At 50.1% G+C, this 27,062-nt stretch overlaps 1 protein-coding gene across 1 annotated transcript; it reads right to left on the reverse strand.

Moving 5' to 3' along the window:
• Nucleotides 1–969: 969 nt before the first annotated feature.
• On the reverse strand, nucleotides 970–22,240 carry LOC123580224 (lipopolysaccharide-binding protein-like). The gene is made up of 15 exons (XM_045444627.1): nucleotides 21,961–22,240; nucleotides 21,196–21,310; nucleotides 20,236–20,364; nucleotides 19,688–19,843; nucleotides 15,598–15,661; nucleotides 12,724–12,787; nucleotides 11,502–11,593; nucleotides 10,594–10,770; nucleotides 9,263–9,322; nucleotides 8,232–8,402; nucleotides 5,651–5,718; nucleotides 4,149–4,194; nucleotides 3,189–3,252; nucleotides 2,257–2,333; nucleotides 970–1,332 (listed from the first exon to the last, which is right to left on the reverse strand). Exons 1-15 carry the CDS (start codon nucleotides 22,082–22,084, stop codon nucleotides 1,288–1,290), a joined length of 1,452 nt encoding a protein of 483 aa, XP_045300583.1. The 5' UTR covers nucleotides 22,085–22,240; the 3' UTR covers nucleotides 970–1,287.
• Between the last annotated feature and the right edge of the window lie 4,822 nt (nucleotides 22,241–27,062).

Here is a 27,062-nt window from a genome sequence, read left to right on the forward strand (position 1 = left end):
TTGGAAGTCAGAGTCTAGGGACACAGAAGTGGTCAGATCAGAAAAGTCACCCATTGTCTTGGAAGGGGATGGTGTAGGTTGCAGGTTTTTCACATGACAATGACGAGACCCCTCACAAAGCTGCCTTCTCCATGAGAGATGACAGATGGTGACAGACTTCTAATGGAGATGCTAGAGGAAATGATCTTGGACAAAAGACCTTATGCCCGAGGCTGGCTTGGAGAGGCAGGAATTCCTGCCTTCAGGGGACAGTGGGGGCTAGCTGGACAGGGAGTTTATCAGCACAGAACACAGTAGGCTGGACATCAGCCTTTGGTAACTAACTGAGCATTCAAGGCGAATATTTCACTTTGGTTCATTATCTTTCACCATCCTTGCTGACCATCTCCCATCTTCACTCTTAGACACCCTGGATTTTCCTGGGTAAGGTCATCGGACCTTGCTGGCTCATTTCCTGGGCCTTCCGAGGTAAAAAAACCACAACACTTCTATGATTTCATCAGAGGTATGCTGTTGGTTGATGGTTCGAGACAGATTTATTTAAAATTTGGAAGTCTGTCATCCTACTCCTAGTGTATTAAAGGATCTTTAAAAAAAATTTTTTTTTTTTTTTTTACATTTATTTGGTTTTGAGAAACAGAGTGAGACAAAGCGTGAGCTGGGGAGGAGCAGAGAGAGAAGGAGACACAGAATCCGAAGCAGGCTCCAGGCTCTGAGCCAGCGGTCAGCACAGAGCCTGATGTGGGGCTGGAACCCATGACCTGTAAGATATGACCCGAGCCGAAGTCGGACGCTCGACCGACTGAGCCACCCAGGCGCCCCGTTCCCATTTCGATAAATATCACACATCAAGGAAGTAGCAACAAAGCACTGAGCTCCCTCTGTCTGACTCTTGCTCCTGTAACCACGACACCAAAGGACACAGGGGACTAAGTTCATGTTTCGTGGTGAGCGACTAGACATTGCTCATGCTTTCCCCCTTTACTGAAGTTTATTCCGGTGGCCGGCAGGTAGGTAGCCAGGGGCGAGCCACCCAGAGTAAGGCTAAGGGCAGCCGTAAAGAAACCACGAAGGGACACGGGAAGGAGGAGGAGGAGAAAGGGAGGGGAAGGGGTCACCTGTTCAGGCGTGTGTTCAGGTGCCACAGGCTCCCTGGTGACTAGTGTCCATGTGGAGGGGGCCCTCACGGGAGTGGAGGCAGTGCAGCTGCAGCCTCCGGACCCCCACGGGGGCAGGGGCAGCCCCAGCTGTGATGTCATCCCCTCCTCCGGCCACGGCTACTCCTCTTCAGTGTTCGGCCTCTTCAAGGTTGGCCCCCAAGAGGAAGAAGTTCTGGAGATGAGGCAAACAGGACACACAAGAAACCTCACTTTGTGAGCAGCGTCGGAGAGGAGCTTCCCGAAAGGGGAACCCCCACTGGGTCTAGAGGCACGTTCTCACTTGAACCGAAACACCGGGTCAAGTGCAAAGGCCATGCCTTTAGGTCTTGGAGGTTTTTAGAAACACTGTCCCTCTCAGCTGCCTGCCCCCCCCCGCCCCCCCCCCCCCCCGCCCGGGAATTTATTTGCATTTCCCGATCCGCTGAGTTCTGGAAGACACGCATGAATGTCACTGTCTGTCCCCCAGAAGTTTTTTCTCCCAGGAGAACAACGTGCCTCTGGGTGCTGCCTCAGTTTACTCCCCTCGCATAATTAATTTATAAGGAGGTAGTCTAGAATTACCTTGGAGTAAGAACATGCTATGAACACTGAAGACATGGGTGTCTCTGGAGTTATAAACTGTCATTGTCCCTGTCCCTGCCGCTGACGTGCTTCTTGTGCTAAAAGGCCTGTTCAGTTTTTCTCCGGGAACATCCCTTGCTGCTGTGGGAGGGAAGGCTGGCTGGTGGCCCAGTGGGGACTCTCACACCACCAAGGAGGTTCTGGCTCATCAACCCGGAAGTGGTGCGTCTAATCTGACCCCTGTGCACGCTTTCCTCCTGCCACACATGGGTAGAGGGCCCTCCACATTGTTGATGTGCAGTTAAGGTGTTTGAACTGAATTACTGGGAACTGAGCCTTTCTGCACGAAGCCAAGATTCCACGTAATCCAAACCTGCATTTGCACTCCAAAATTTAAAACAAAAATATTTGTTCCCATAAACATTAGGTCCAGGATGTAAGTGGGAATCGGGCTCCCCCTAATATCTACCAGCCCCGAAAGCGGCCCTCCCAGGAGGCCCTAGGGCTCCCCATCCAGACCCCACGTCTCACTGACCTTGTGGACGTGGAGCTCCAAACTGTTGAGGTAGGCGTCCCTTGGCAGAGGCAGAGGGAAGCCCTCCTCAAGCTTTGCTGGAAGATAAACAGCAGAGAGACACGGGTTGGACGGAGAAGGCTGAGGACGTGTGGGGACACAGCTCACTGCATTGGCCGCTGGCCGGTGACAGGGCGGGCTGCTTTGAAATGCGGTAGGCTGCTGGATTCGGGGCCGGTTTTCTGTGGGGAGCGGGGCACGTAGATGAAAATGCCCGGCAAATGCGGCTTCCTCAGGAGGGGACAGATGTGGACAGCCTCCACCAGCCAGAGCGGCCCGGGATGGGACATGCTGTACTTATAACCAGGGACTCGTCCCCGAGGACCATCCTCTCCAGGATGATGGTCTCTCTTTTCCAGGATGACTTCCTGCTCTAACCTCGTGGTGGTAAAAGGCAGGTGGTGAGGCCGGGTGGAGAAGGCCGTGGCGTAGAAGGAGGCCTGCTGGTTCTCTGGCAGCTACTGGGCCAAGCGCTGCTTCCATCAAGGTCAAGGTCACCGAGCAAGTCAGTCACCCAACGTGGCCCAGAACCCGGGGTGCCAACTCCAGATGTTCTCCAGGTGCTGCCTGGAATGCCCCTCCTCCCTTGGCCCAACTCCCTGTGCTTTGGGACTCAACTTGCCCCTCACCTCCTGGAAGCCTGGACCGACCTCTAAGTCATGTTCAGTGCCTCCTCCTAGCTCCCACAGCACCCTGTGCTTCCTCTGTCAAGGCATTTGTCACTCAGGTTGTCACTGCCTGTTACACGTCTGCCTTCCCAACAAAGCGTGAGCTCCATGAGCGCGGGGTCCCGGAAGAAGAGGGGCTCAGCCTGGTAAGTGGCAGGCCGACTGATCCCTGACTCCTACAGAAAGGGCAGAATTCAACGTTTGCACGGAAGCAGCTAGGCTTACCGTTGAGAGAGGGGTACAGGGTGTGCAGCGCGTAGTAATTGAGGATGGCTTCCATCAGATCCACCTGGGGGGGGGGGCGCAGAGCAAAGGGAACAAACAAGATGTGAATGAAAACGAGTCCGAGGGAAGGACATCTGCCTGGCCCCCGCCTCCAGAAACACCGACATGCCACCCCACTCCCAAAGCAGGTTGGCTGCCGATGAACAAACAGCTCCTTACTCCCGATCTCCTAAACCCCACTCTCTGACCTTCCTTCGCCATCAGGACGTACGGGCTCATCTTATGGCAACCCCGGACCTGAACTGCCGTCGGGATATTTCGTGGTTCTTACTCCACTTTGTGCAAACACTTTAAAATTTTGCTGCAGAAGTTTTAATGTGTTTGGTGATAGAGCGCTGCCCCAGATCCCCCTGAAAGAGTTAGCTAACCTGTGCTGGACGCCCCAGATTTCCTGTCAAAAGTTCTCAAGTCTGAAGCCCATCAGCTCTAAGGGCTTTGGGTAAGGTGTTGTGGACCTGGGCTCCTATTATCATGATATCACGACACTGAATATATACCGAGAGCTTACTCTGTGTGAGGCACTTTGTCAAAGGGTCTTACTAACTTCATTGCCCCATGTCACGTGATAGCTCCCGTTCCAAGTAGCTGGGGTGCGTATCAGTATTCCCATTTTACGGTCAGGGAAACTGAGGCCCAGAAAGGTTAAGTCATTTTCCCCATGTCACGCAGTAACCCAGCGGTACAGCTGGTACAAGCGCCCAGATCTATCTTCCTTCAACGCTCTTGATGTCCACGTCCTGTTGCCTCCGTTAGCCCTCAGGCAACGCCCTTCTTGGAGGATTAACTTTTAGACGCGGCATCCGTTTCCACGATGCGTCTTCTGTGGCCTCCCCCCCGCCACCCCGTGCCGAATCCCTGCTGGGAGAACACACAGAAGAGGTGCTGGGGAGAACAACTCACGTTGAAGTAACGGACATTGGAGTGTTTCAGTTCCAATTTCAGCTTACTGCGTGGAGAAAGAGAGGCACGGGTCACCGCGAGCCGTGACTGCTACTTCCTCGCCCTTACCCGAGGGGAGCACCCAGTGCCCACGGGCAAGGCCGTTTCCCCGGGGCCCGGGCACCCCAGCGTTTCTCTGCAGTGTGGCGCATTTAAGGCCTTCAAGCATGCCCGGTGATTTAAGAAGAAGCGATGTTGTTAAAAATAAGGCTGGCAGAGCATCTGCAACAACTTACATACATTATGACGATACAAACACTGACTGGAACAAGCGGGATACAAAAAGTGATGCTCTGCTCGTCCGATTGTGTAAAACGGCACAAAAAACGGAAGGAAGCGGGAAACTAGTACTACGTGGCAGGGTGAGGGGGGATTCGGGGTGGTTTTCTTTTACACCTTTGCAATTTCCAACTTTTTCTTGCCATGAGCACGCGTTATTTGCATGATAATTATGCAAACAATTATCATTGTTCTTGTCTGGGAACAGACAATATTGTTCCGGGGAACCTCCTGGCTGCTGGCCGGGCTCTCTTGTTCAAGGATTCTAACTACCCTGGGCTGATCTCTGCTTTCTTCTCATGGGGCAGAATCGTTCTGCTAATTCCTTGATGAAACCACTGTGTGAGGTCCTCTTACGTGCCCCCTCATTTTGTCGTCTCTCCACAGCCCAAGCCGTTGGCTGTCCGCTAGGATACTGCGACCCCTGCACGGCCCACATGTTCACCATGGGCTTCTCTGTTTAAAGGCCTCTAAAGGAGATGTTCATCTTAATGGGGTCAGTGCACTTTATCAGCCAACACGCATCTAGCCCCGAAGCCAGGAATCAGTTCCTCTGATGCCCCCGCTGCACCTGTTCCCCAGCAGGCAGCAGCACCCAGAGCCAGTGACACATGGGACGCAGGTGAGGGCTCCAGACGGAGGACACTGCCAGGGGAAGTGCCAGCCCTCGCTGGGGATATACTCCCTCCTGCCCAAAGCCTGCATCCCCCCACTCCCCCCCCCCCCCCCGCCACTGGCCCCCTGGTTAGGTAAGGACTTGCCTACTGACTGGGTGTCTGGACAGGGGAGCAGCAAGGAGTGGCTGGGGCGTCTTTAACCCTGCATCCCAAATCTCCCTTTCTCCTGTGCAGGTTACTGATAGTTTTTCTCAATCTTTTATACAAAGTCCCTGCAGAGCCCTGCGTCTTCCAGGTAGATTACGGTTCCTAAGTCATCCCTTTGCGGAAGTCCGGCTCCTCCACTGACGCCTGAGAGGGGACAGGGAAGCATGCCTTTCATGCATGCCATGTCAACATGCCTTTCCAAAGGGGCACCCAGATTACAGGATAGGCCAGCCCCCGTGGAGATCTCTGTTTCCAAGGGTCAATGCCAGTCCTATCAGTGAACAGACTAGATGCTCTAGTCACTGCCAGGTTCTCCCCATCCTGCCCCCTATTTCCTCCCCTCATCCTACAGCCTCTTACCTGCCCGTGGTCACCGAACCAACGATCCTGCCGGAGCTCACATTGATGGTGGCGGAGATGTTGGTTGTCTAGAAAAGCAAAGGGGGGTAACCCAGACTCTCGGCCCATGTAGAAGTCCGGTTGGCTCCCAGTCCAGGAGAAAATGCTTCAGAAATAGAAGCCACGGCGGGATGTGGAACATGTAGGTGAAAAGGAGCGACCCGAGGATTGTGGGCTGGGGATGCAGAAGGTTGGTGGCTCCCCAGCCGATTTTAAGAAAGGTGAGCTGGGGTTTTAGAGGTCTTAATGGAAGCATCAAGAAGGGGAAATAAGCCGGAGCTAAAGACACAGAACATTCGAATAGGGAGACCGTCCACCGACAAGTATGACTGGGCTTTGAAGGAGGCTACTAAGAGAAGTTCAGAGAGTCCCTGAGCCCTAGGGACATTTAAAGATACCACCAGCCGACCCCGGGGCCTGGTCCGTCGAGGGGTGGGGTTGAACCAGGCGACATCTAGGGTGGTTTGCTATTCTGGATTTATGTCTCTTGCCAAATTTGGGGAATTCCCAGCCATTATTACTTTGAGACTCTGAAGACATGAAGGTGAGATCTTTTGTCGGAGTCCCACGGGGCCCTGAGGCTCCTTACGTCTGTTCAGTCTGCGGGTTCGGACTGGCTCATTTCTATCGTCCCTATCTTTTAATTCACTCCTTTTCTCTGTTCCACTGACACACCCCGGCAGGGGTGTTGAGCATGTTGGTATAGCCTTAAGGGAGTTATGGATCGTCTATAAGTTTTCTGTCTTACGAGGCTGTTCCGTTTTTGGTCCTTTGGCTAGAGACAGGAGGATATTGTTGGGGCTCTTTTTTGGTTGTGTCTGGGAGTGTTTCCACCTTGCCCCAAATTGAACTCTGTAGGGCAAAAAGAAAACCCTGGGCACTCATCATCATGGCGTTCCTTAGATCCTGAGGCCCCTGGCCCATCCACATTTTTCTCTCTGCCTTTCAGAGTTTTCTTGTTTATTTTATATGTAATGTGTGAGGTTTTTGGTTGTACTCAGCAGGAGTGGGGGAAATACACATCTATCTAGCCCATCTTCCCAGAAGCAGAAGTGTTTTGCCCCTTTTGAAATTGGATTGTCATTTAAATTTTTTTTAATGTTTATTCATTTTTGAAAGAGAGAGATAGAGGGAGGGGGTGGAGAATGAGCGGGGGAGGGGCAGAGAGAGAGGGAGACACAGAATCCGAAGCAGGCTCCAGGCTCTGAGCTGTCAGCACAGAGCTCGACATGGGGCTCGAACTCACGAACCGTGAGATCATGACCTGAGCCAAAGTCGGACACTTAACCGACTAAGCCAACCAGGCGTCCCTGGCTTGTCGTTTTTATGACTGACTTGTAAGAGTTCTTTATATATTCTGGAAGCACATCCCTTCCCATATACATGCTTTGCAAACATTTTCTCTCTTTCTGTGGGTTTTCTCACTTTTTTGAATTATGCCCTTTGAAGCACAGAAGTTTTTAATTTTGGTGACGTCCAATTTACCCATTTTTAATTTTGTTGTTCATGCTTTTGATTTGCATCTCAGAAGTCTTTGCCTAACCCAAGGTCAAGAAGATTTAACACTGTGTTTTTTTTCTGAGAGTTTTGTAGTTTTAGCTCCCACCTTTGGGTTTGGGGTCCACTTTTAGTCAATTTTTTGTGTAGGTATAAGGAAAGGGTCTGGTTTCATTTTGCATGTGGATATCCAGTTGTCCCAGCACCATTTCTTAAAAGCTTCTTCTTGGGGCACCTGGGTGGCTCCGTCGGTTAAGCGTCCAACTCTTGATTTCGGCTCAGGTCGTGATCTCATGGTTCATGAGATCGAGCCCGGTGTTGGAGAGACTGCTTGGGATTCTCTCTCTCTCCTGCTCTCTCTGCCCCTTCCCCACTAGTACGTGTTCTCTCTCTCAAAATAAGTAATCCTGGATTCCTAATTCTCTTCCGTTGATCCGTATGTCTCTCTTTGCACCAGCACCACACTATCTTGATTCCTGTAGCCTTCTAGTAAGTTCTGAAATAGGGAAGTAGGAGCTCTACAGCTTGTTTTTCTTTTTCAGGATTGTTTTGGCTATTCTAGGCCCCTGGAGTTTGCATATGAATTTTAGGATCAGCTTGTCAAAAAAAGCCAGCTGGGATTTTGATAGGGATTGTGTTGAACGTGTAGCTCAGTTTGGAGAGTATTGCCGTCGTAAGACTTCTTTACATTTTATACCTTCTTTAAAAAGGTAATTTGATGATTGTTATTTACACTAATTTCAGAAGGGTTGTGCTTTAAATCAAACACGTTTTTAGAGCAAACGTAAGAGTGCGCAAGCTAAAATTGTCCAGCGTAGCTGGAGGGAATGACTTTTAAGCTTTCTCGCAATTGTGACAGTGTATGATGTGATTAAGTATGCCCTTGGGAAGCCTGAAATGCAAGGTCCCCTCACACCGCTGGCAAGGAGAAGCAGCCTCCAGCGTCTATGAACTGTGCAGTCTCCCGGTCCTTCAGAGGAGGGAGAGGCTCACACCGTGGCAGGTGGAACCCCTTGCTCCTCTGGGGAGCTGGGATCAGACTTACCACCCTGAGTTCGAAGAGTAGCTTCCGCTCAGAGGAGGTGGGCAGGAGAGCGAAGGCCTGGATGTCTATCACTGGACTGAGGGTCACATTTCCAGGGGTGAACATCAGGAACGGGGCCGACTCGGGAGACGTCTCAAGCTCTAGCTCCGTATTGGGGTACAACCTGGCCAGCTGGAGAAAGAGGGCAGAGACTCAGGGGAGGGCGGGAGACAGACAGAAGGAGCCCGAGCTGTATCAGGGAAGGGCAGGTGGGCAGATCCCCAAAGTCCAAACTTCCAAGGGCCTTTGACCAGCAGTGGAAATATGACAGGAGGGCGGGCATTGTGTTTTCCAGAACTCTTTCCAATAGACAGGTGTTGTCTAATAAAGCGAGAGACACCCCCAGTGGGCACGCTCCGGTAACAGGGATGGTCACCGTACTGCTGCCTCTGCGGGCCAGCTTGTGTTGACTACAGTGTAAGTTTGGGGCTGGGGCTGAATTGCCTGGGTCAAGAGAGGGGGCACCGATTGTTCTCCACTCGGCTTCCGCCACTTTTCAGCTACGCTTTACATAACCGTCAAACAAATATCAATTAGTGGCCTAGCCCCACATTATGAGCCGGCCCGATGTGCCCTCCCCGCTTGTGCCCCAGAAAGATCTTATACATTTGCGCTGGTTCGGTGCTATCGTCTCCCATGTGACCCTCCCAGCGACCCGGCGGGTCAGGTATTATTATTGTCCCCGTTTGACAGACGAGGAAACTGAGGCCCGACAAGACGGAGTTCCAGAGATGGAGAACAGCAGACCCAGGGTTCAAACACAGGCAATCAATCCGAATCCAGATCCTGAGACTTTATGCCACCAGGGGTCAGAGAATGATGGGACTTGTGCATGCAAAAATTCATAGCTTTTATCTTTACCCACCGTTCTAATAGGTAAGCTGTTTGGAGGAAGTGTAGGCACAGCTCGTGGCCATGCCAAAACAATCTCCACATCCGGTCTAGGTCGAGGGGTTGCCTTATACTCCGAGATTCGTGTTCACGGGTCTTACCTGAGGAATAATGGCCCGGAATGAGTTGGTGTGCAGGTGGATTGGAGAGTCCAGGGGAATCTGCAGTAGAAGAAGCAGGAGGCTACTTGAGACGCAGGACACCATGTGGACTTGGAGGTCGGACAGCTTGGGTTCAAATACCGCTCCTGCCGGTTTTTTGGCTGACTCCCTTCCGGCACCCCTTGCTAGGTCCTGTGCCTGGAAAATGGGGATGATCATAATAGCACCCGCCGAGCAGAACGTGCGAGGATTGAATGAGACCATGCATGGGCAGAGCGCTAAGTGCCTGGAAACTCAGTAAACTCTTAACAAAAGTCGGTTTTTGTTGTTTATAGTTTCTCAGGATGCTCCCCTCAAGGGCCAGTGAGGTCTCGTAACCAGCGCGACCTGGATTTAACCCACTGCCAGAGATGGCTGGCCCCCCAACCTCTCTCATGGTGCCGTCCTCTACCGGCCCCAGTGACTTGCTGATTTTCCGGCTTGGCGAACGCTGTCTGCACCTTCACGCAGCCCACCTTCCTGGATCTCTCCTCCCTCACGATCCCCTCTTTCCGTGGGCTGCTCGTATGGCACCCATCATAGTGCTTGGCTGTGGGGGTGCGAGGCTCAGACTTCAGGGGGTCCACTTCCAGGAGGGCAGTTGGCTGGCAGCATCCTGCTGTCTCATTCAGGCCCCACACCGTTCGTGCTGGGGCCACACTCTCCCAGACAGCCCTCAGCCCCCGGCGGAGAACAGCCAGGGTGTATATAGATCTGGAGAATTTGGTGGTCACAGGCGGGATTAAGACAATGAGCCAAACGGGGGGCGCCTGGGTGGGTGAGTCGGTCACGCCTCCGACTTGGCTCGGGTCACGATCTCACGGTTTGTGGGTTTCGGGGCCCTCCAGCACTCCTACCCAGCGCGCCCGCCTGCCCCCTCCTCCACCGTGTCGGTGTCGGGACTGCATCTCCCGCTGAGGGCTCTCCCTTCCTTCTCCCCCTTCCTCTCCCCTTTATCCTTCCCGGACGCTGCCCCTCATCCCTCTCTCCCACGTCCACTGCCACTTGGAGGACCAGACAGGTTACCGCAGAGTCTGGCTTACGTTTGAAAGCACTACCAACAGTAGCTTATCTGTATCGTGGGTCAGACACCGCGCTCTTTACAGATCCCTGGGGAAGAGGCAGCTCTGGGATCCACATGCACAGACAGAAAGTGAGGCACAGCCTGGATTTGAACCCACACGGCAGGTTTCAGATGGCACGTTCTTTCCCTGAACACCGCTAACCGTGGTCTACCGTCCTGCCTGACGCTCTCTCTTGGGACCCCCCAGGCTCCTCCTTCTCTTACTCACGTGCTGGTTTTGGATGGTGAAATTCATGCGCCCAGCCTGGTGGTAAACCCGGCTGGCTGTGTTGAAGACATACTCGGAGACAGCAAAGCAGACCGGGTGGTCCTGTTTCTCAGGCAGCCTGATGGGAGGAGCATCGAAGGGGGCTGGGGAGCGCCAGTTTCGGCCAAAGAATTCGCCCTGGAGACAGAGGGACACATCACCCACCTAAGGTTCCTACCAGAGAGGGTGCCCGGCAGAGGCATCCAAAGCCTGCCTAGGGAAGTCTCCTGCGCCCTGGGTGGTGGTTCCTCTCCAGAATGTGGGCCTGGGGTCCTGAAAGTGTCCTTCTGGCCCCACAATATTTAGACCCTGACAACCGTCCCAAATCTCCCTGTTATCGAGCCGGGTGGGGAGGTATGTGCCGTGTTCTCCCAGGCTCAGGATGTGGCACGTGGAAAGCATGTGGGAAGCATGGAGTCTGGAGATTAACTGTATCCGTTTGAACCCTGGCCTGCCACTTACTAGCTCTGGGACTTTGGGTGAGTCCCCAGCTTCCTTGTGCCTCGACCGCTTCATTTGCCGAATTAGGATGGGGCCAATGGTTTCTAGGTGGCATAAATTTTAAATAAGTCAATATTCGTACAAATACTCAGCATCTGGCACATAGTAAATGTTCGTAAATACGGTTCGTAAATACGATTGGAGGAGGCTGGCGCTCTAGGGCCTGGCTCAACCCCCCCAGGGAATCCTGCAGGAGACTGAAATCAAGAGAAGGCATATTAGTTTCCTGTTGCTGCTGTGGACACTGGCCAAGGATGGGGACTTATAGGCAGATGGACTAGAGAAGGAGGACAGGAGCCGACTCTGGGAGGTAGAACTGATTTTCTGCTAGTCCTGAGCTCTAAAGTCCCGTCTCCACAGCAACTTACCTTGAAGGGTGTGTCTATGACTTGAGAAGTCACTTGGGGAGCTCCTACTAAGCTGTAGTCAATGCCGGCAACCTGGTCAATCATGGCGATAACTGTGGAACAGGAAAGAGACAGTATTATGAATAGGGTAGTCAGACACAGTTGTGTGCGTTGTGCACTGCACAGTTTCAGGGCTCTCCTTTCGCATGGACTTTTGCCTTTGGAGAATGGAAATGGGGCTGGGGCCGATCCATGGTACCTTCAGTCACAAAGAGAGTGCTGTGTGCATCCGTTGGCTCGTTCATTCAATGTTTACTGAGCATGTGCCATGTGCCAAGTGTAATGCAAGAGGCTGATGAAACAGCTGAGCGAGAGAGCCCAAATCCCTGTCCTTTGACAGTCCAGGGTGGGGAGGAAGATAGGGAAAGACAATCGAATGCTTGAGCAAATAAATGTAAAAGGTGCAACTCTTAGGTAGCGTAGGTCCCTTGGATGGTATCAGCCGTATAATAGAGGGTGAAATAGGGGGTTGCAGCTTGATTTGGACAGGGAGTCAGAGGAGGAGGGGTTGCTTGGGCCCTGATCTGAAGGAGGAGCGGGTGTTGACTCAGTGAAAGGGGGGTGGAAGTGGGACAGGACGTTCCTGGCAGAGGGAACGATATGTGCAAGGATCTTGTAGCAGTACAGAGCGTATTAGAGGCACGTAGGGTGTATCAGAGGAGTTGGCGATGTTAGAGGCATATCGGGAGTGTGTGGCCGGCCACATTGCCGGACCACGCAAGGCCTTGTCACTCGAAGCTGGGCTCAGTGTCCTGAGAGTCAGAGGAATCTTTGCTAGGTCCCAAGAAGACGGGGAGACCCGACCTGATTGTAAAAGGTCCCTGTGGCAGCCAGAGGGGCAGGGCTGGGTGGACCCCCGGCCCTACGCGGGGAGTTCAGAGCATCCCTGTTTCGTTAAAGCAGCCAGGGCAGAGCCGACCCGTGATTCTCCCATGCGTTTGTCATTCTCTGCCCACCTCGTGCTCCCGGCAGGTTTCCGAGTCACTACCCTTTACCTCCTGAGTCCCCCACCTCTGGAAGAGACCCCCGAGAGAGGGGGTTACCCCGTATCCAACTCTAACGTGGAGACGTCCTTAGTGGGGAAAGTTCTCCCGGGGCTCTTGGGAAATGATGGTGATGGCTCCAGGGGTACCAGGTGTCCTGGCATCTGATGGCACCCAGAGAAGGGAGGGGGCCTCCAAACCTGGCAGCGTCCGGAGATAGGGCTCCAGGTGAGAGGCTGTTGACTTCCGGACCATTTCGCAGATCTGTCCAAAGTGCGTGAGAAAGTCAGGTGAGTCTCCCTCTACCCTCTGTCTCCTTGGCCCTGCCCTTCCCCCCACCACCCTCCAGGAAACCTGGGTTATCTCCCCACCCTGTAGGTAGGTGTGTGTGTGTGTGGGGGGGAGGAGCGTGTCGAAAGGGAGAAGAGCCCGCTATCTTCATCAACACGCAACACTCGGTCACTGTGCCATTTGGGCCGGGCCACACACGGGGGCCCAGCTTAAGTTCCTAGACTTTTCTGGAACCCACGTTAAGAGTGGATGGTGGCCAAGTCTGGCCCCGGGGTCTGCTCTTGTCATGGTCCTCAGTTCAATGTCTTGGCAGCTGAGGGGCAAGGAGTGTAGTACGTAGACGCGCTTATCGGAGAGCGAGGGGTAAAGCAGAAGAGCCGTTAGGTGCAGGAGGCAGCTCTTGAACCAGAGGCTCCAACCCCTCCTTCCTAAGCCCCTTGGCTTCCTCTTCTTGCTCTGGCTCCCGGCTACCTGGGAATAAGGGATCCTACGGAGCAAGGTGCCCGGTCTGCAGGCAGTACTGATGAAGGCCACTAGAGGGCCCCAAAGCAAAGCCAGAAGGAGAGTCCTGAGACCAGTTCCTCAGTGGCCACCAGCCTGCTCCCAACGTCCAGAATTCCGGCTTGCACGATCCCAGAAGTCCCTAGGCTTCCGATTTCCCAACTTCTGCTATTCCTACACCACCTCTCTGACTTGGCCTTTCTCACCTCTTCATTTACTTAATGTTCACTTTGCATCAAGGGGCCTTTCGAGAATCACATACACGTAATAAAAAATACAGAAATTTTATAGCACTTGTCAGCGAAAAGCTGGCCTCCCTTGGCATACACACGATATAACTGGGAAAAAAGAATACAAGGGATTGAAAAAAAACGCCAGGCTGGATACGGCTGCCTCGTTGGATAATGCTCCCTTTTATTTTATTTATTTATTTTTTTTGTGAGAAGCGTTCAGGATACGTTGACCCCAAACGGAGACTTCCCCTTTGATGAAAGAGGGAGAGGACTGCAAGGGGGATCACTCGTTCACGCCATCATTCTGCATGATGCAATACCGAGGCTCCACAATCACTTAAAATCAACACTTTGTTTGGGGGAAGTTTCCCCACTTTGGGAACCACTGTTTTGTGCAAACTCCAAGCCAGCTTGCATCAGGTGGGCCTGACCTGGCCTCTCCCGGAGCACAAGGAAAGGGCAGCGCCACCCAGGAAGCTGGCCCTGCTGGGGCCTGACCTCGCCCACCCCAAGCCCCTGGGTCAGAGGTCCTCTCTGTCTTCATATCTCTATCTGCACCCTCAGTCCTGTGGGGGCCGCAGCCAGGGCTCCCATCCCGGGAAACTGACCAGTCCTTGGGCTCAGCCTCTCCGACACCTGCCCCATTCCCCACTGGACGCAGGGTATCCAGATTTTTCTGGCCCATGTTTCCTATATTAGCTGGGCAGAGACCACAACTTGCCTCTGACCTCAGCCTGCTCTACAGGGCTCCTGGGGCATACATGGCGATGAAAATAGCCTCGTGTCAGTTACTCTGCCCTTCCTCTGTATGAGGCACTCGTCAGTGCCTGTGTGCATGATGTCATACGGTCCTCCCACCAGCTTTTCAGTGTAGACACTATGATTATTTCTGTTTTATAAATAAGAATCCCAAGGCTCAGGGGCGCCTGAGTGGCTCAGTTGGTCAGGTGACTGACTTCGGCTTGGGTCATGATCTCACAACTCATGAGGTCGAGCGCCGCATCGGGCTCTGTGCTGACACCCCGGAGCCTGGAGCCTGCTTCGGATTCTGTGTCTCCCTTTCTCTCTGCCCCTCCCCCACTCACACACACTTTCTTTCCTTCTCTCTCTCAAAAATAAATGAAACATTAACAAATTAAAAAAAAAATCCCAGGGCTCAGAGAGGGTAAGCCCGTTAACCACAGCATCCCAGTCAGACAAGTTGCAGAGCTGGGATTTAGACCCCAGAGGTCTGACTGCAGGACTCATGTGGTCAAGAGCAAAGATTCCGGGAGGTGAAATGCAGTTGAGAAATGAGTCTCCAACAGTAATGCTGGTGAGTGCTCTGAGCACAGCTTGTGTGCCAGGAGCGCTAAGTGGTTATCGAATCAAATCCTCACCAGCCCCTTTCAAGGTAGGGCTCATTGTCCCAATTTTACAAATGAGTAGAGTGAGGTCCCAGGGGGGTCCTTCAGTGTGCCCAAAGACACACACCAGGTAAGGGGAAGAGGCACTCCCAAGAAGAGGCACGCTTTGCCTCCAAGGCTTTTTCCGGAGGTGAGAGGTACTGAAGATCAGCCCCACTATGATTTTCAATATGGTGCATTTGGGGTGGGGGGAGGGTGAGCCATATTTAAGAATATTTAAGAATGAGTCATATTTAAGTTTCACCTTCAACATGGTGAAAAGGATATCCTAGATTTTCTCCTAAAAAGTTCTGGATTTGGTTTGGCATTCATTTAAATCCTTAGAACACCTGGACTTGATTTTTGTGTATGGTGTGAGGGAAGGATCCGACCAAAGTCACTCATCCGTATGCCTGTAATATTATCTATAACTAGATATCAAACGCTCTGCCAGCTACAAATGCCAATTTAGCGTACGTGGTCCCACAAACTTAGGAAAGCCTTGAAGTTTGCTTTTGCACCATAAATGAAGAAAGTTTTACTAAGCACATTCAAATGACAGCATACTTAAGAGGCAAGGCTCTTTCCAAATATCAAATATGTACCTATGTACGTGCCAAACCGTCCTTGTATTAATCACAAATCTACTTATCCTTTTGCTTACCTTTTGTTCCAAGATGTTTTTGAAATTGTTTTCAATTCTTTTATGGAAGAGGTTCAGGATCCAGCTGGAAAAAAAGAGGAAAGAAGTCAGGATCCACTTTGTGATCAACTAGGACTCCAAAAAGGAGGGCCATTCGCGGATCTGATCTTCCCCCACGTTGTCCCAAGAAGGGACCCAGCCAGATGAGGAACTCTCATGGACTCTTAGTGGGAACGTAAATTGGTGCAACCATTCTGGAGAAAGTACGGAGGATCCTCAACAAATTAAAAATGGAACTACCATATGACCCAGCAATTCCACCTCTGGGTATTTAGCTGAAGAAACTGAAGACGCTAACTTGAAAAGTTATCGGCACCTCTGTGTTAACTACAGCTTTATTCATAATAGCCAAGATATAAAAACAACCTAAACGTTCATCAAAGGATGAATGAATAAAGAAAATGTGGTACACACACACACACACACACACACACACAGGAATATTAGTCAACCATTAAAAAGAAGGATGTCTTACGATTTGCAACAACATGGCTGGTCCTTGAGGATATTACGCTAGGTGAAACAAGTCAGACAGAGAGAGACAAATACCATACGATCTCCCTTATGCGTGGAATCTAAAAAAAACCCCACGACAATCAAGCTCATAGCTACGGAGAACACATTGGTGGTTGCGGGGGCAGGGGGCAAAATGGGCGGAAGAGGTCAAAAGGGACAAACGTCCGTTATAAAACCAATAAGTCATGGGGCTATGACGTACAACGTGGTGACTATAGATAATAATGCTCTATTGCATATTTGAGAGTTGCTAAGAGTAGGTCTTAAAAGTTCTCATCACAATAAAAATACGTGCAACCCTGTGTGGTGACAGATGTTAACGAGACTCACTGTGGTGATCATTTCACAATCTATACAAGTATCGGGTCACTGTGTCATACGCCTGGAACTATTAAAACGTCATGTGTGAATTATACCTCAAGAAAAGAAACAGAAGCAGAGTAAGGTCCATTCTTTATGCCCTACAAAATCCACTGAGCAACTTACCTGGCAGTTTAGCAAGTAGTTATTCATTCAACAAACATTTACTGAGCTCCTCTGATGGGCCAAGCACTGAGTTAGGTGTTGAGGGGCCACTGGTGAATAACCTCCTGGGCTCATGCTGTGAGTCTAACCCACTTCAGGTAAAGCTGCTCTCAGAGAAACCCTCCCCACCCCAGGCAGCTCTCGGTGAGAACTGTGCCCCCAAACAGACATCCCACGCTGTGTGCTCTCCCGGGGTGAGGGTGAGAGGTTGTGGGAAATGAGTGAACTGAGTCCGTGGAATCATGTCTGGTAACATTTTTTTCTCCCATAGATGTTTCTGTGCCATTCAATGCTTGCTGATTGAGTGATGTGTATTGTGAATGTAGGTATATTATAAATTCATGCAGTAAAATCGGACACAAGTATTCCCCGGGATTCTGCAGAAAGCATCTTGAACTTTCCGGGGTTCTGTCCCCTGAGCAAGCCCCAGGACTCATAGGCTGGGTGAACGTTGGCCCCCGGGTGGATCTGAATGACGCTGGCTGTAGAGGGCACGGCTGGAGTCCCTGACAGCTGTGGGTGGAGTGTTGTTTCCAGAAAAGCCCACCCCCTCTGACACCTCTGAGGACCCCTCCAACACTGAGTAGAAGCATAACAGACTGAAGCAGTAGAAACTTTCCTTGGATCACAGACTTCATAAAGTCATCCTGGCCCAATTCCTCCTCTTGTTGCCCAGATTCAGTCCAGATCCTAAATCTGTCACATGCCCTTTCCCCCACGTCCACTGCCATCACCTGCCTGGGACATTATCGTCTCTCACCCGGACAACTGCCTCTCTCCTCTCTGGTCTCCCTCCACTCACTCTGCCCAGCTCTAATCTCCTAGGGAGTGATCTTCTAAAAAAAGCCAATCTGATCATATCACTGCCTTTCTTAAAATCCTCCCCGCTCCTGACGTTGGGACAAAGACTAGAGTCTGGCTCCCGCCTATTCCTTTCGCTCTTTCTAATTAAGCACCACCCCTTCAGGTACACTGGCCTCCGCTCCCTTCCTGGGAAGTACAGACTTTTCATGCCTCAGGATCTTTGCACATGTTTCTTCCTCCACCGGAGAAGATCCCCCCTCCTCCTCTTTTGCTAAGAATCAAGGCTCGTTTCAGATATCCTTTCTGTGAAGAATCTGTCTCTGCCCAAATGCTAGGTAAATCCTCTATATTCACAGCATCTGGACTCTCTCCTTATAAGCGTGTTATCACAACTATGTTGAAAGCAATTCAATAGATATTAATATACTTTGTGTCTCCTTCCCCCCACTGGAATATGAATTACACCAAGGTGGGGACCCTGTGTGTTGTGTATCATCTCATATTCCTAGCATTGAGCTCAGGATCTGACAAATAATAGGGGATCAATAAATATTTGTTGAATGAACAATTAAGTAGTTACCAACTCCCCACTTGGGTCAAGACCATGGGTAATCATACTTCTGTGTCCCTATCCGTGGCACCCGCCCATGCAGCTATCACCACCATAACAAACTAGCTAAAATATTTCTCTGGCCGCCACTGTGTTCATCTCCACTGTGTGTGTGTGTGTGTGTGTGTGTGTGTAAACTACACAGAATTTCAGGGCTTTGCTCCTGAGAAACGGGGTATTATGCCCACCCAGTTAAAACAATACAGTAGTGGGGCACCCAGGTGGCTCAGTCGGTTAAGTGTCCAACTTCGGCTCAGGTCATGATCTCCCGGTTCGTGGGTTCGAGCCCCGCGTAGGGCTCTGTGCTGACAGCTCGGAGCCTGGCGCCTGCTTCAGATTCTGTCTCCCCTCTCTTCACCCTCCCCCTGCTTGTGCTCTGTCTCTCTGTCTCTCTCTCTCTCTCTCTCAAAAATAAATAAACATGAAAAAATTAAAATTAAATAAATAAAACAATACAGTGGTTTAAAGCCATCCAGGCTCAACTAAAAGTTTCCTTTTCCAAATGGCAGCCTTAAGTTCAAAGCCCCTCATATTTGTGCAGAAAACATTTGTCAGTAGAGTAAATGCACAGCTAACGGTCTCTGGGCTCCCTGAAATACAAATGCCCCTGCAGCTGACAGGATTAAAGGACCCCATGTTTCTGTTGACATCTTTCCCCCCCAATGTGGTCATCCAGCGAATTCATGTCTAGCAAAGAGGTGATTGGCTATTCATTCTGTTTGCCACCGCCCCCTTGCCAGTTCCCTTCTGCTCTCCTCTGTGTCCTGGGGGCTGGCCTCTGGAGATTCATCCCTCAGGCTCCCCTGCTGTCTGGCTGATGAGGGGGCGCAGGCAGGAATGAGCGAGGGGTTGGGGTATTTACACCCAGGTGTGTTCCTGCTGTGCCACAGGGACAGGGTGTGTGAGTATACCTGCCCCAGGGCCCCTTCTCCAAGGTTCCAGCTCTTTCTAGGCTCTGGCAACACCCTTCCCTCCCCTTTCACCTTCACCCCTAGGGGTGGTAACAGCTCCCTACTGTCGTCGGTCTCCAGGAGTTTCAACACCCCTTGTTGAACACCCCTGAGCCCTGCCCACACTCCAGTTAAGATTCTCTTCATCAGATTCTTATCAGTTAGGCCCTGTGTCCTGCCAGGATCTGGGCGATGCAGTGACAACCCCAGCGGAGGGAAGGCAGTCATCTGGGGACTGGCATTATTCATTCGATGTTCACTGAGCATCTCCTCCGGGCAAGTCACTTTGGAATCCTGGGTTGCCATTAAAGGCCCTCTTGCCCAGGTGCCGGCAGACTCCTTCTTAAAGGGCCAGATGGTGCACATTTTTGGCATCGCAGGCCACACGGTCTCTGTTGCAACGACTCAACTCTGCCGTTGTAGCGCTAAAGCAGTTGTAGACGACATGGGAGTAAGTGAGTGTGGCTGTGTGCCCATGGCTTTATTTACAAAAACACGAGGCAGACTGGATCGGCCTGCAGGTTCACTGACCTCTGATCTTGATGAACCTTAAATCTTCCTCTTATGCCCCACTGGGAGCATCCCTGGGTGGACCGGATGTCGAGGCGTCTCCGAGAATCTCCAGCAAGCATGTGGAGTCTCTTACCTTAGAGATCCAGAAATGTCAATGCTGACGTGGCCAATGGAGTTGCTGCAGTGGGCCACAGAGGCAGTGGGTCGTCCAGACTGGTCCTTGCCCAAGTTCAGGGAGACCGAGATGGAAACGCCATCCACACGCACGTCGAAAGTACCATCGAGGGTGCTGATTGGGAGAAATGGGAAGCAAATGTATGATCAGTCTCCTGTAGGAAGAGGAGCCAATAGAATGCAGACCAGTCCCCAGTTCCCCACTAACTAGCTGTGTATCCTAACTGAGCCTCTACTCTGTCATGAGCTAAAACAGCCAGCGTTTATTGAACATCTGCTGTGTGCCAGGCAGGCACACTGCTAAATGCCTTACATCTGCTCTGTTATTAAATCCACAACTGCATCTATGAGATGGGTTAATATTGACCCCATTCTACAGATGATAAAATAGAGGCTTAAGGATAGTCAGATCGGGGTCCTTCCTAGACGGGTTGTTTAAGAACCCAGAAATGGAAGCACAGAGTGGGAGGACCTGCCCTTGCCCAAATCTCACCCAAATCCACTCACATGAAAGCCTTTTTCACCTTCCAGTTCCCGCTGACAGACACGTAGTTATTGGTCAAGGAGGCTGTGATCCCCTGCGTTGGGCGTGGGCTCAAATCCGAGTTCCTGAGCTCGAAGCGATGGATCTTCAGTCTGGAGAAGGAAGGCAGACTATCAAACCCAGAAAAGTCAGGTGCCCATTAGTCCTCCACACGAGGCTCTCGGCTCTAGGGTTGTTAGTGATTCGCTGTTTTTATGAATTTCTGGCTGCTTCACCGTCCTCTACTTGGCTCTTCGGTTCTTCTAACACCTTGGAGAAAGTTCCCTATATTAGATTCCCTCCATCGAAGTTCCTCGTGTGGATTCTGCTTTTTTGGCTGGTCCGTGATGGATACAGTCACCCTACCCGGTACATACCCCCTCCCTGTGGCCATTAGAGTTCGCGGCTCTTGTCAGATCAACACTCAGTTCACTCAACCAACGTCCATTGAGACCCTGTTCTGTGAGACCCGGTTCTAGGCACAGAGGACACAGAGATTCACAGCTCAGCCCTTGTCCTTGAAGAACTCCCAGTTGGTGACAGATCTGGATGTGTTAACAAACTAAAAAGTATCCCACTGCGAAAACCAGATGCAAGGGATACTGTAGGGCTGTGGCAAGGGCTATTGACCTTTAAGTGGCATGGCCTGATCCCTCATCCGGGCAATCAGGAGAGTACCTGGGGGTCTCTGGCAGAACAAAAATCTAAGGGTAGTTTCTATAGGACTGACCTCGCGGGGCTCATAAATGGTTTCTAAGGCTCTCCTTCCCATCCTGATGATTCAAGAAACATATAGAACCTTCCAGAAGCCCCACAAGAGCTGGCCGTGATCCTTTTGCCTTTAACCCAAGTGATGATTCCATGTTTTTTTCCTCCCACCCCGTGAACCTAGGCCCCCATTCTTCCTCCTCCGCTGCCCCTGCAGTGGAGAATGGAGACCTCACCTGTAAAACTCATAGCTCACGCTTTTAATCCAACCGACTTTGAAGCTTCCTGAGAAATCAGGCAACTTGATCGTGGACAGCTCCTTCTTCAGGGTGGCTATTCCATAGCGGTGGGCTGAGGGGAAATGGGGGGAGTCAGCTCATTCCCTGGGAGGCAGCCAAGCGTAGCAGTCGGATGCCTGGGCTTTGAAATCACACGGCCTGGGATTGAATGTAGGACTTGTCATTTACTATTGGTGTGCTCCCAAACAAGCCCCTTAAATTCCTTGAGACTCGCTTCCCCCCACCCATACAATGGTAATAACAATGATACCACCCTACGCCTGAGAATGAAATTAGATCATGAATTCCAAGTGCCAGGTAAGTGGCAATTGTTATCTATTCATTCAACAAGGTCGTGGAAGCAATGATACAATACCGTGGGAGCTTTTGAGGAATGAGTTACTGCAGTGTAGTCAAACCTTCGGGTTTTTCACCATCGCCTGGACCCTGTGTTAACCATGCAGATTCCCAGGCCTCGCTTCCGTCGGTAGTAGGCGGATCTTCGGAATCCGTATTTTACCGTGTGTCCCAGCAATTCCAGGACAGTCCGCTGGCCCCCTGGGGAAAATGCGGGTCTAGCCCCATCCTTAGCCTCCGCTATTCAAGATGAGGAAACTGAAGCCCAGAGAGTGACATACCCAGGGTTTCTATGATCCCTTCTCCTGGTTGCGACACCACTCTGGTGGGCAACAGCCGCACCAGAGGGATGGCCGACCCCCTTACCGTATTCCAGGCCTTTTCTGGTGATTCTGGCCACGAACCCAGGATTAGACGCCCCTTCTGCAGACCCAGAGACCTCCGCCAGCAGCAACAGGGCCAACACCACACAGGACGGCCTGGCCATCATCCAGTTTTCAGCAGCGTCCTGGGCAGAGGTTGGTCAGGAGGCTCTCTCCGTAGGAGCCTCCCTTATTGAAGGTGACAGCAGAACTGAGGTGCTTATAAAGCCAGGGGCCAGAGGAGGAACTGAGCCAGCTGGAAGAGAAGACGGGGAAAGTTCAAGGCTTTGGGGCAGTCCAGTTTTTAGCAACTTGAGACGGGGAGAAAGACGCCGGTGGAATCGTTTGAGGTTTATTTCTGGCCTAAGGGCAGCGGAAGTGGGACCACAACCCCCACCCTCTTCCTCTTCTAAGCTCTCCTGCCCGGTGCTGCCAGAGGAGCCTTCCTGCCACACCTCTCTCGTGATGAACACCTCCATTCATTCTCCGTTATTTACAGACTGAAATGTCAACACCCCGTTGTTTGGCTCTGGCGCGCCTCTCCAACTAGACCTTCCACCGCCTTAGCCTGCCAGGCCTGTGCTCTGGCTCCACGGGCCCCCCGCGTTTTCCCCGCTGACGTCTTGCAAGATGATCTCAAGTCAGGCCACACGTACGACAAATGGATTCTGCGACTCTAGGCTCCAGACAGTTGTAAATATTCTCTCTCTCTCTTTTTTTTTTTTATTTTAACATATATTTATATCTTTATTTATTTTGAGAAAGAGAGAGAGAGAGAGAGAGAGAGAGAGAGAGACAACACAAGCAGGGGAAGGGCAGGGAGAGGGAGAGAGAGAGAGAAGCCCAAGCAGGCTCCGTGCTGTCAGCGCACAGCCAGTCGTGGGACTCGAACCCACGGAACGTGAGACCCTGACCTGAGCGGAAATCAAGGGTCAGATGCTTAACCGACTGAGCCACCCAGGTGCCCCTTGCCTACATTGTGTTAAAGCAACTTTATTAAGATATGATTTATATGCAATAAAACACGGACATTTTTTTTATTATTTTTTTTAACGTTTATTTATTTTTGAGACAGAGAGAGACAGAGCATGAATGGGGGAGGGGCAGAGAGAGGGGGAGACACAGAATCGGAAGCAGGCTCCAGACTCTGAGCCATCAGCCCAGAGCCCGACGCGGGGCTCAAACTCGCGGACCGCGAGATCGTGACCTGAGCCGAAGTCGGACGCCCAACCGACTGAGCCACCCAGGCGCCCCAACACGGACATTTTAAGTGTAGAGTTCAATGAGTTTTCACGCAGGTATTTACCGATGTGATCACATCACGGTCAGGATAAAAACATTTACATCACCCCGGGAATTTCCCTCGTGTTTCTTAGCAGCCAATCGCTGATCCCACCTCTTTTCCCAGAAAACCACTGGCCTGCTTCCTGTGACCATCCATTCATTTTGTCTGTTCTAGAACTTCGTGTGAGTGGAACCATGCAGTGTGCATACTGACTGCGCTGACCGGCTTCTGCCATACAGCATTCCGTTTCTGAGATTAATCCGTGTTATTTTATGTGGCAATACTTCCCTCCTTTTGCTTGTAGAGTAGTGCTCTACACAGCAGCACGATCAATCCGTTTATTGCCCTGTCTTGTATGTTTAATTTTCTTCACCCTTCTGCTTGCTGGGTGTAGGCATCCAGGATCCAGGCATTAAAGATGACCTTAAGGGGCGCCTGGGTGGCTTGGCTGGTTATGCGTCCGGCTTCAGCTCAGGTCATGATCTCACAGTCCGTGAGTTTGAGCTCTGCATCGGGCTCTGGGCTGACAGCTCAGAGCCTGGAGCCTGTTTCAGATTCTGTGTCTCCCTCTCTCTCTGACCCTCCCCCCGTTCATGCTCTGTCTCTCTCTGTCTCAAAGATAAATAAACGTTAAAAATTTTTTAAAAAAATAAAATAAAATCCTTGTCTGCTAATTCTAACACTTTGATCCTTTAAGGGTTGGTCTCTTTTGATTGTCTTTGCTTTTGGGTGCAGCTTATGTTTTTCTGTTTTTCGCACACTGAGTAATTTAGGATGTATTCTAGACATTGTGAATGATCTGAAAGCTTTAGATTTTGTTATGTTCCTCTGAAGAATATATATATTAAAAAATATTTATATATAAATTAAAAAAAATATATAAATTTATATATATTATTTATATATAAATATATATTATTTATTTACACAAATATATATTATTTTTTATATATAAATATATTTATATATTATATTATATATATAATTTGTATATTTTAAATTAAAGTTAAAATGAAATTAATTAAATAAATTGAATTAAATTAAAAATTAAATTAATTTAAATTAAAAAATAAATATTTTTTATTTATATATTATTTATATATTTATATATGACATATAAATATATATATATACACACATATATATAAATATATATATTTAAAGCAGGCAGTTACTTTGGTTGATCTTAAATGGAAAACTTGGTCTTCTCTGTGCTGGGAAGCAGCTGAAATCTCAGTTCAGTTTTTTCGTCCACCTTCGGGCTGTTTAGAGTTTGCACTGTGCATGTGTCCTAGTTCAGGAGTCAGCCAGAGAGTTAGGCAGACTTTATACACAGAATTTGAAGCTCCTCCTTTTCTTTCTTTCTTTTTTTTTTTAATGTTTATTTGTTTATTTTGAGAGAGAGAAATAGAGAGTGAACAGGGAAGGGACAGAGAGAGAGGGAGACAGAGAATCTCATTCAGGCTCTTCACTGCCAGCGTGGAGCCCGGTGCGGGGCTCAAACTCGTGAACCATGAGCTCATGACCTGAGCTGAAATCAAGAGTTGGACGCTTAACTGACTGAGCCACCCAGGTACCCCTGAGGCTCCTCCCTTTCTGAGAGGATTCTTTATTTTCAGCCACTATGGTTGCCCCAAACTCTGTCTTCTGGTTCTTCAAACCAGCAAGACTGTCCCCTTCCCTCAAATTAAAAGCTATAAAAAAAGTGGGAAACTCACCCAGTGTTGATCCCTTATTTCAGGTTTTTTAAAAAATTATTTTTAATTATTTTTAATGTTTTTTTTTAAATTTATTTTCAAGACAGAGAGAGGCAGAGCATGAGTGGGGATGGGGCAGAGAGAGAGGGAGACACAGAATCCGAAGCAGGCTCCAGGCTCTGAGCTGTCAGCACAGAGCCCCAGTGTGGGGCTCGAACTCACGAACTGTGAGATCATGACCTGAGCCAAAGTCGGACGCTTAACCGACTGAGCCACCCAGGCGCCCCCCTTATTTCAGGTTTTAACTCCTCTCTGGTACCTTCCAGCTTTGGATTGCTGCCCGGTGCCTTCAGAGAGCTGTTCTGTACATTTTGTCCAGCGTTTAAAGTTGTTCTATAAGAGAGGGTGGTCAGGTCGGAGCTACCGGGCCAACACTTGATGAAGAAGAATCTCCATTCCCTTCCTTGCAATTCATATTTAAATTTTCTAGTTTCAAGCGTACCTGCCTTTGGGGACAATACCTTCTCTGGCATTTTCTCTTACCTCACTTAACCATTTCTTCTCAGGATCCTTTGCTCACACCTGCTCCTTTTCTCGACCTCTAAATATTGGAGTGTTCTGGGCTCCAGCCTTCGCCTTCCTCTCTTCTCTCACTTCCTAGGTGACCTCATCTAGTCTCTTGGCTCTACGTGTCTTCTATACGTATAAGGCTCATGTTATATTTCCAGCTCCTTCCTCTCTCCTGGGATCCGGACTCGTAGCACTAAATCTCCGCCCAGCATCTCCACGTGGATGTCTGGTAGGCATCCCAAAGGACTCCTTCACACATCCATTCAGTAATTAAGCCAAGCACTTATGAATCGTCTTCCCGTTGGACTTCACTCCAATTCATTAGCAAGTTCTGGCAGTGCTAGTGTCCAGATCTGACCACTCCTTGCCATTAATCGCTGCTCATCCAAGCTGCCCCAATATCTCTACCTGGACTATGACAAATAGCTTCTTATCTAGTCTCCCCGATGCCTTTCTTGCTCCTTGTAGCCCATTTGCCGTGTAGCAGCCAGGACCATCCTTTAAGTTAACGTGATTATGTCACTTTCTTGTTTAAAACACTTTGATGACTCCCCATATCTCTTAGGACAAAACCTAAGCCCCACAAATCCTTACGCTGACCCAGGGAGAAAGGTTGGCCTCACGTAGGGACTGGTTACTGCAGCCCATCAGCCAAGAGATGCCCCAATTTCTTTATTCCTTGTATCTTCTCGGTAAAGGAACATTGGAGCTTGTGGGGAAGGGGCCGCTGGGCAGGTGGGATTGAGAAAATTGGCATTGCTCTAAGGAGGGGTGGGCAAAACTCATCACGTACCCTCTGAAATAGAAAAATTAGGCTTCCCCCCTAATTTTTAATAAAAGTCAGTCCTTCCTGGTATATTTTTGTCTGTATTTATAATACCTAGCAAAGCATTTCATAATCCGCAAATAACCGAAGCCTAGGATGCTATGGGTGTGCAGCGGTGGGAAAAACGCCACATATGATTGGGTCTCTTTTCCCAAAGGGCCTCTGGATTTGGACTGTCAGGAAACTAATCCTCAAAGTTAAATTTGTGTCTCTTCACTGGACCAATATCATCTCTGGTGCACTACAAAGTAATGTCTACGAAACAGATCCAGGGCACCTGGGTGGCTCTCTCAGTCTAGGATCCGACTTCATCTTGGGTGGTGATCTCCCAGTTTGTGAGTTCAAGCCCCACATCAGGCTTGCTGCACGGAGCCCACTTCAGCTCCTCTGTCCTCCTCTCTACCCCTCCTCTGCTTGCACTCTCCCTCTCAAAAAAAAAAAAAAAAAAAGGATCCTACACTTGCCCAAGCACACTTATTTTTCATGGCATTTTTTGTGTGACAGTTTAATAGAATTTATATGTTAAATGTAAGTAACTAAATTTTGTAAATGTTTATTTATTTAAAAAATTTTTAATGTTTATTCATTTTTGAGAGACCAAGCGCATGCAGGGAAGGCATAGAGAGATAGAGAGGGAGACACAGGATTAGAAGCAGGCTCCAGGCTCTGAGCTGTCAGCATAGACCCTGACGTGGGGTTTGAACCTATGAAACGTGAGATTGTGATCT

This window comes from Leopardus geoffroyi, chromosome A3 (assembly GCF_018350155.1).
Source record: "Leopardus geoffroyi isolate Oge1 chromosome A3, O.geoffroyi_Oge1_pat1.0, whole genome shotgun sequence".
Lineage (NCBI taxonomy): Eukaryota > Metazoa > Chordata > Mammalia > Carnivora > Felidae > Leopardus > Leopardus geoffroyi.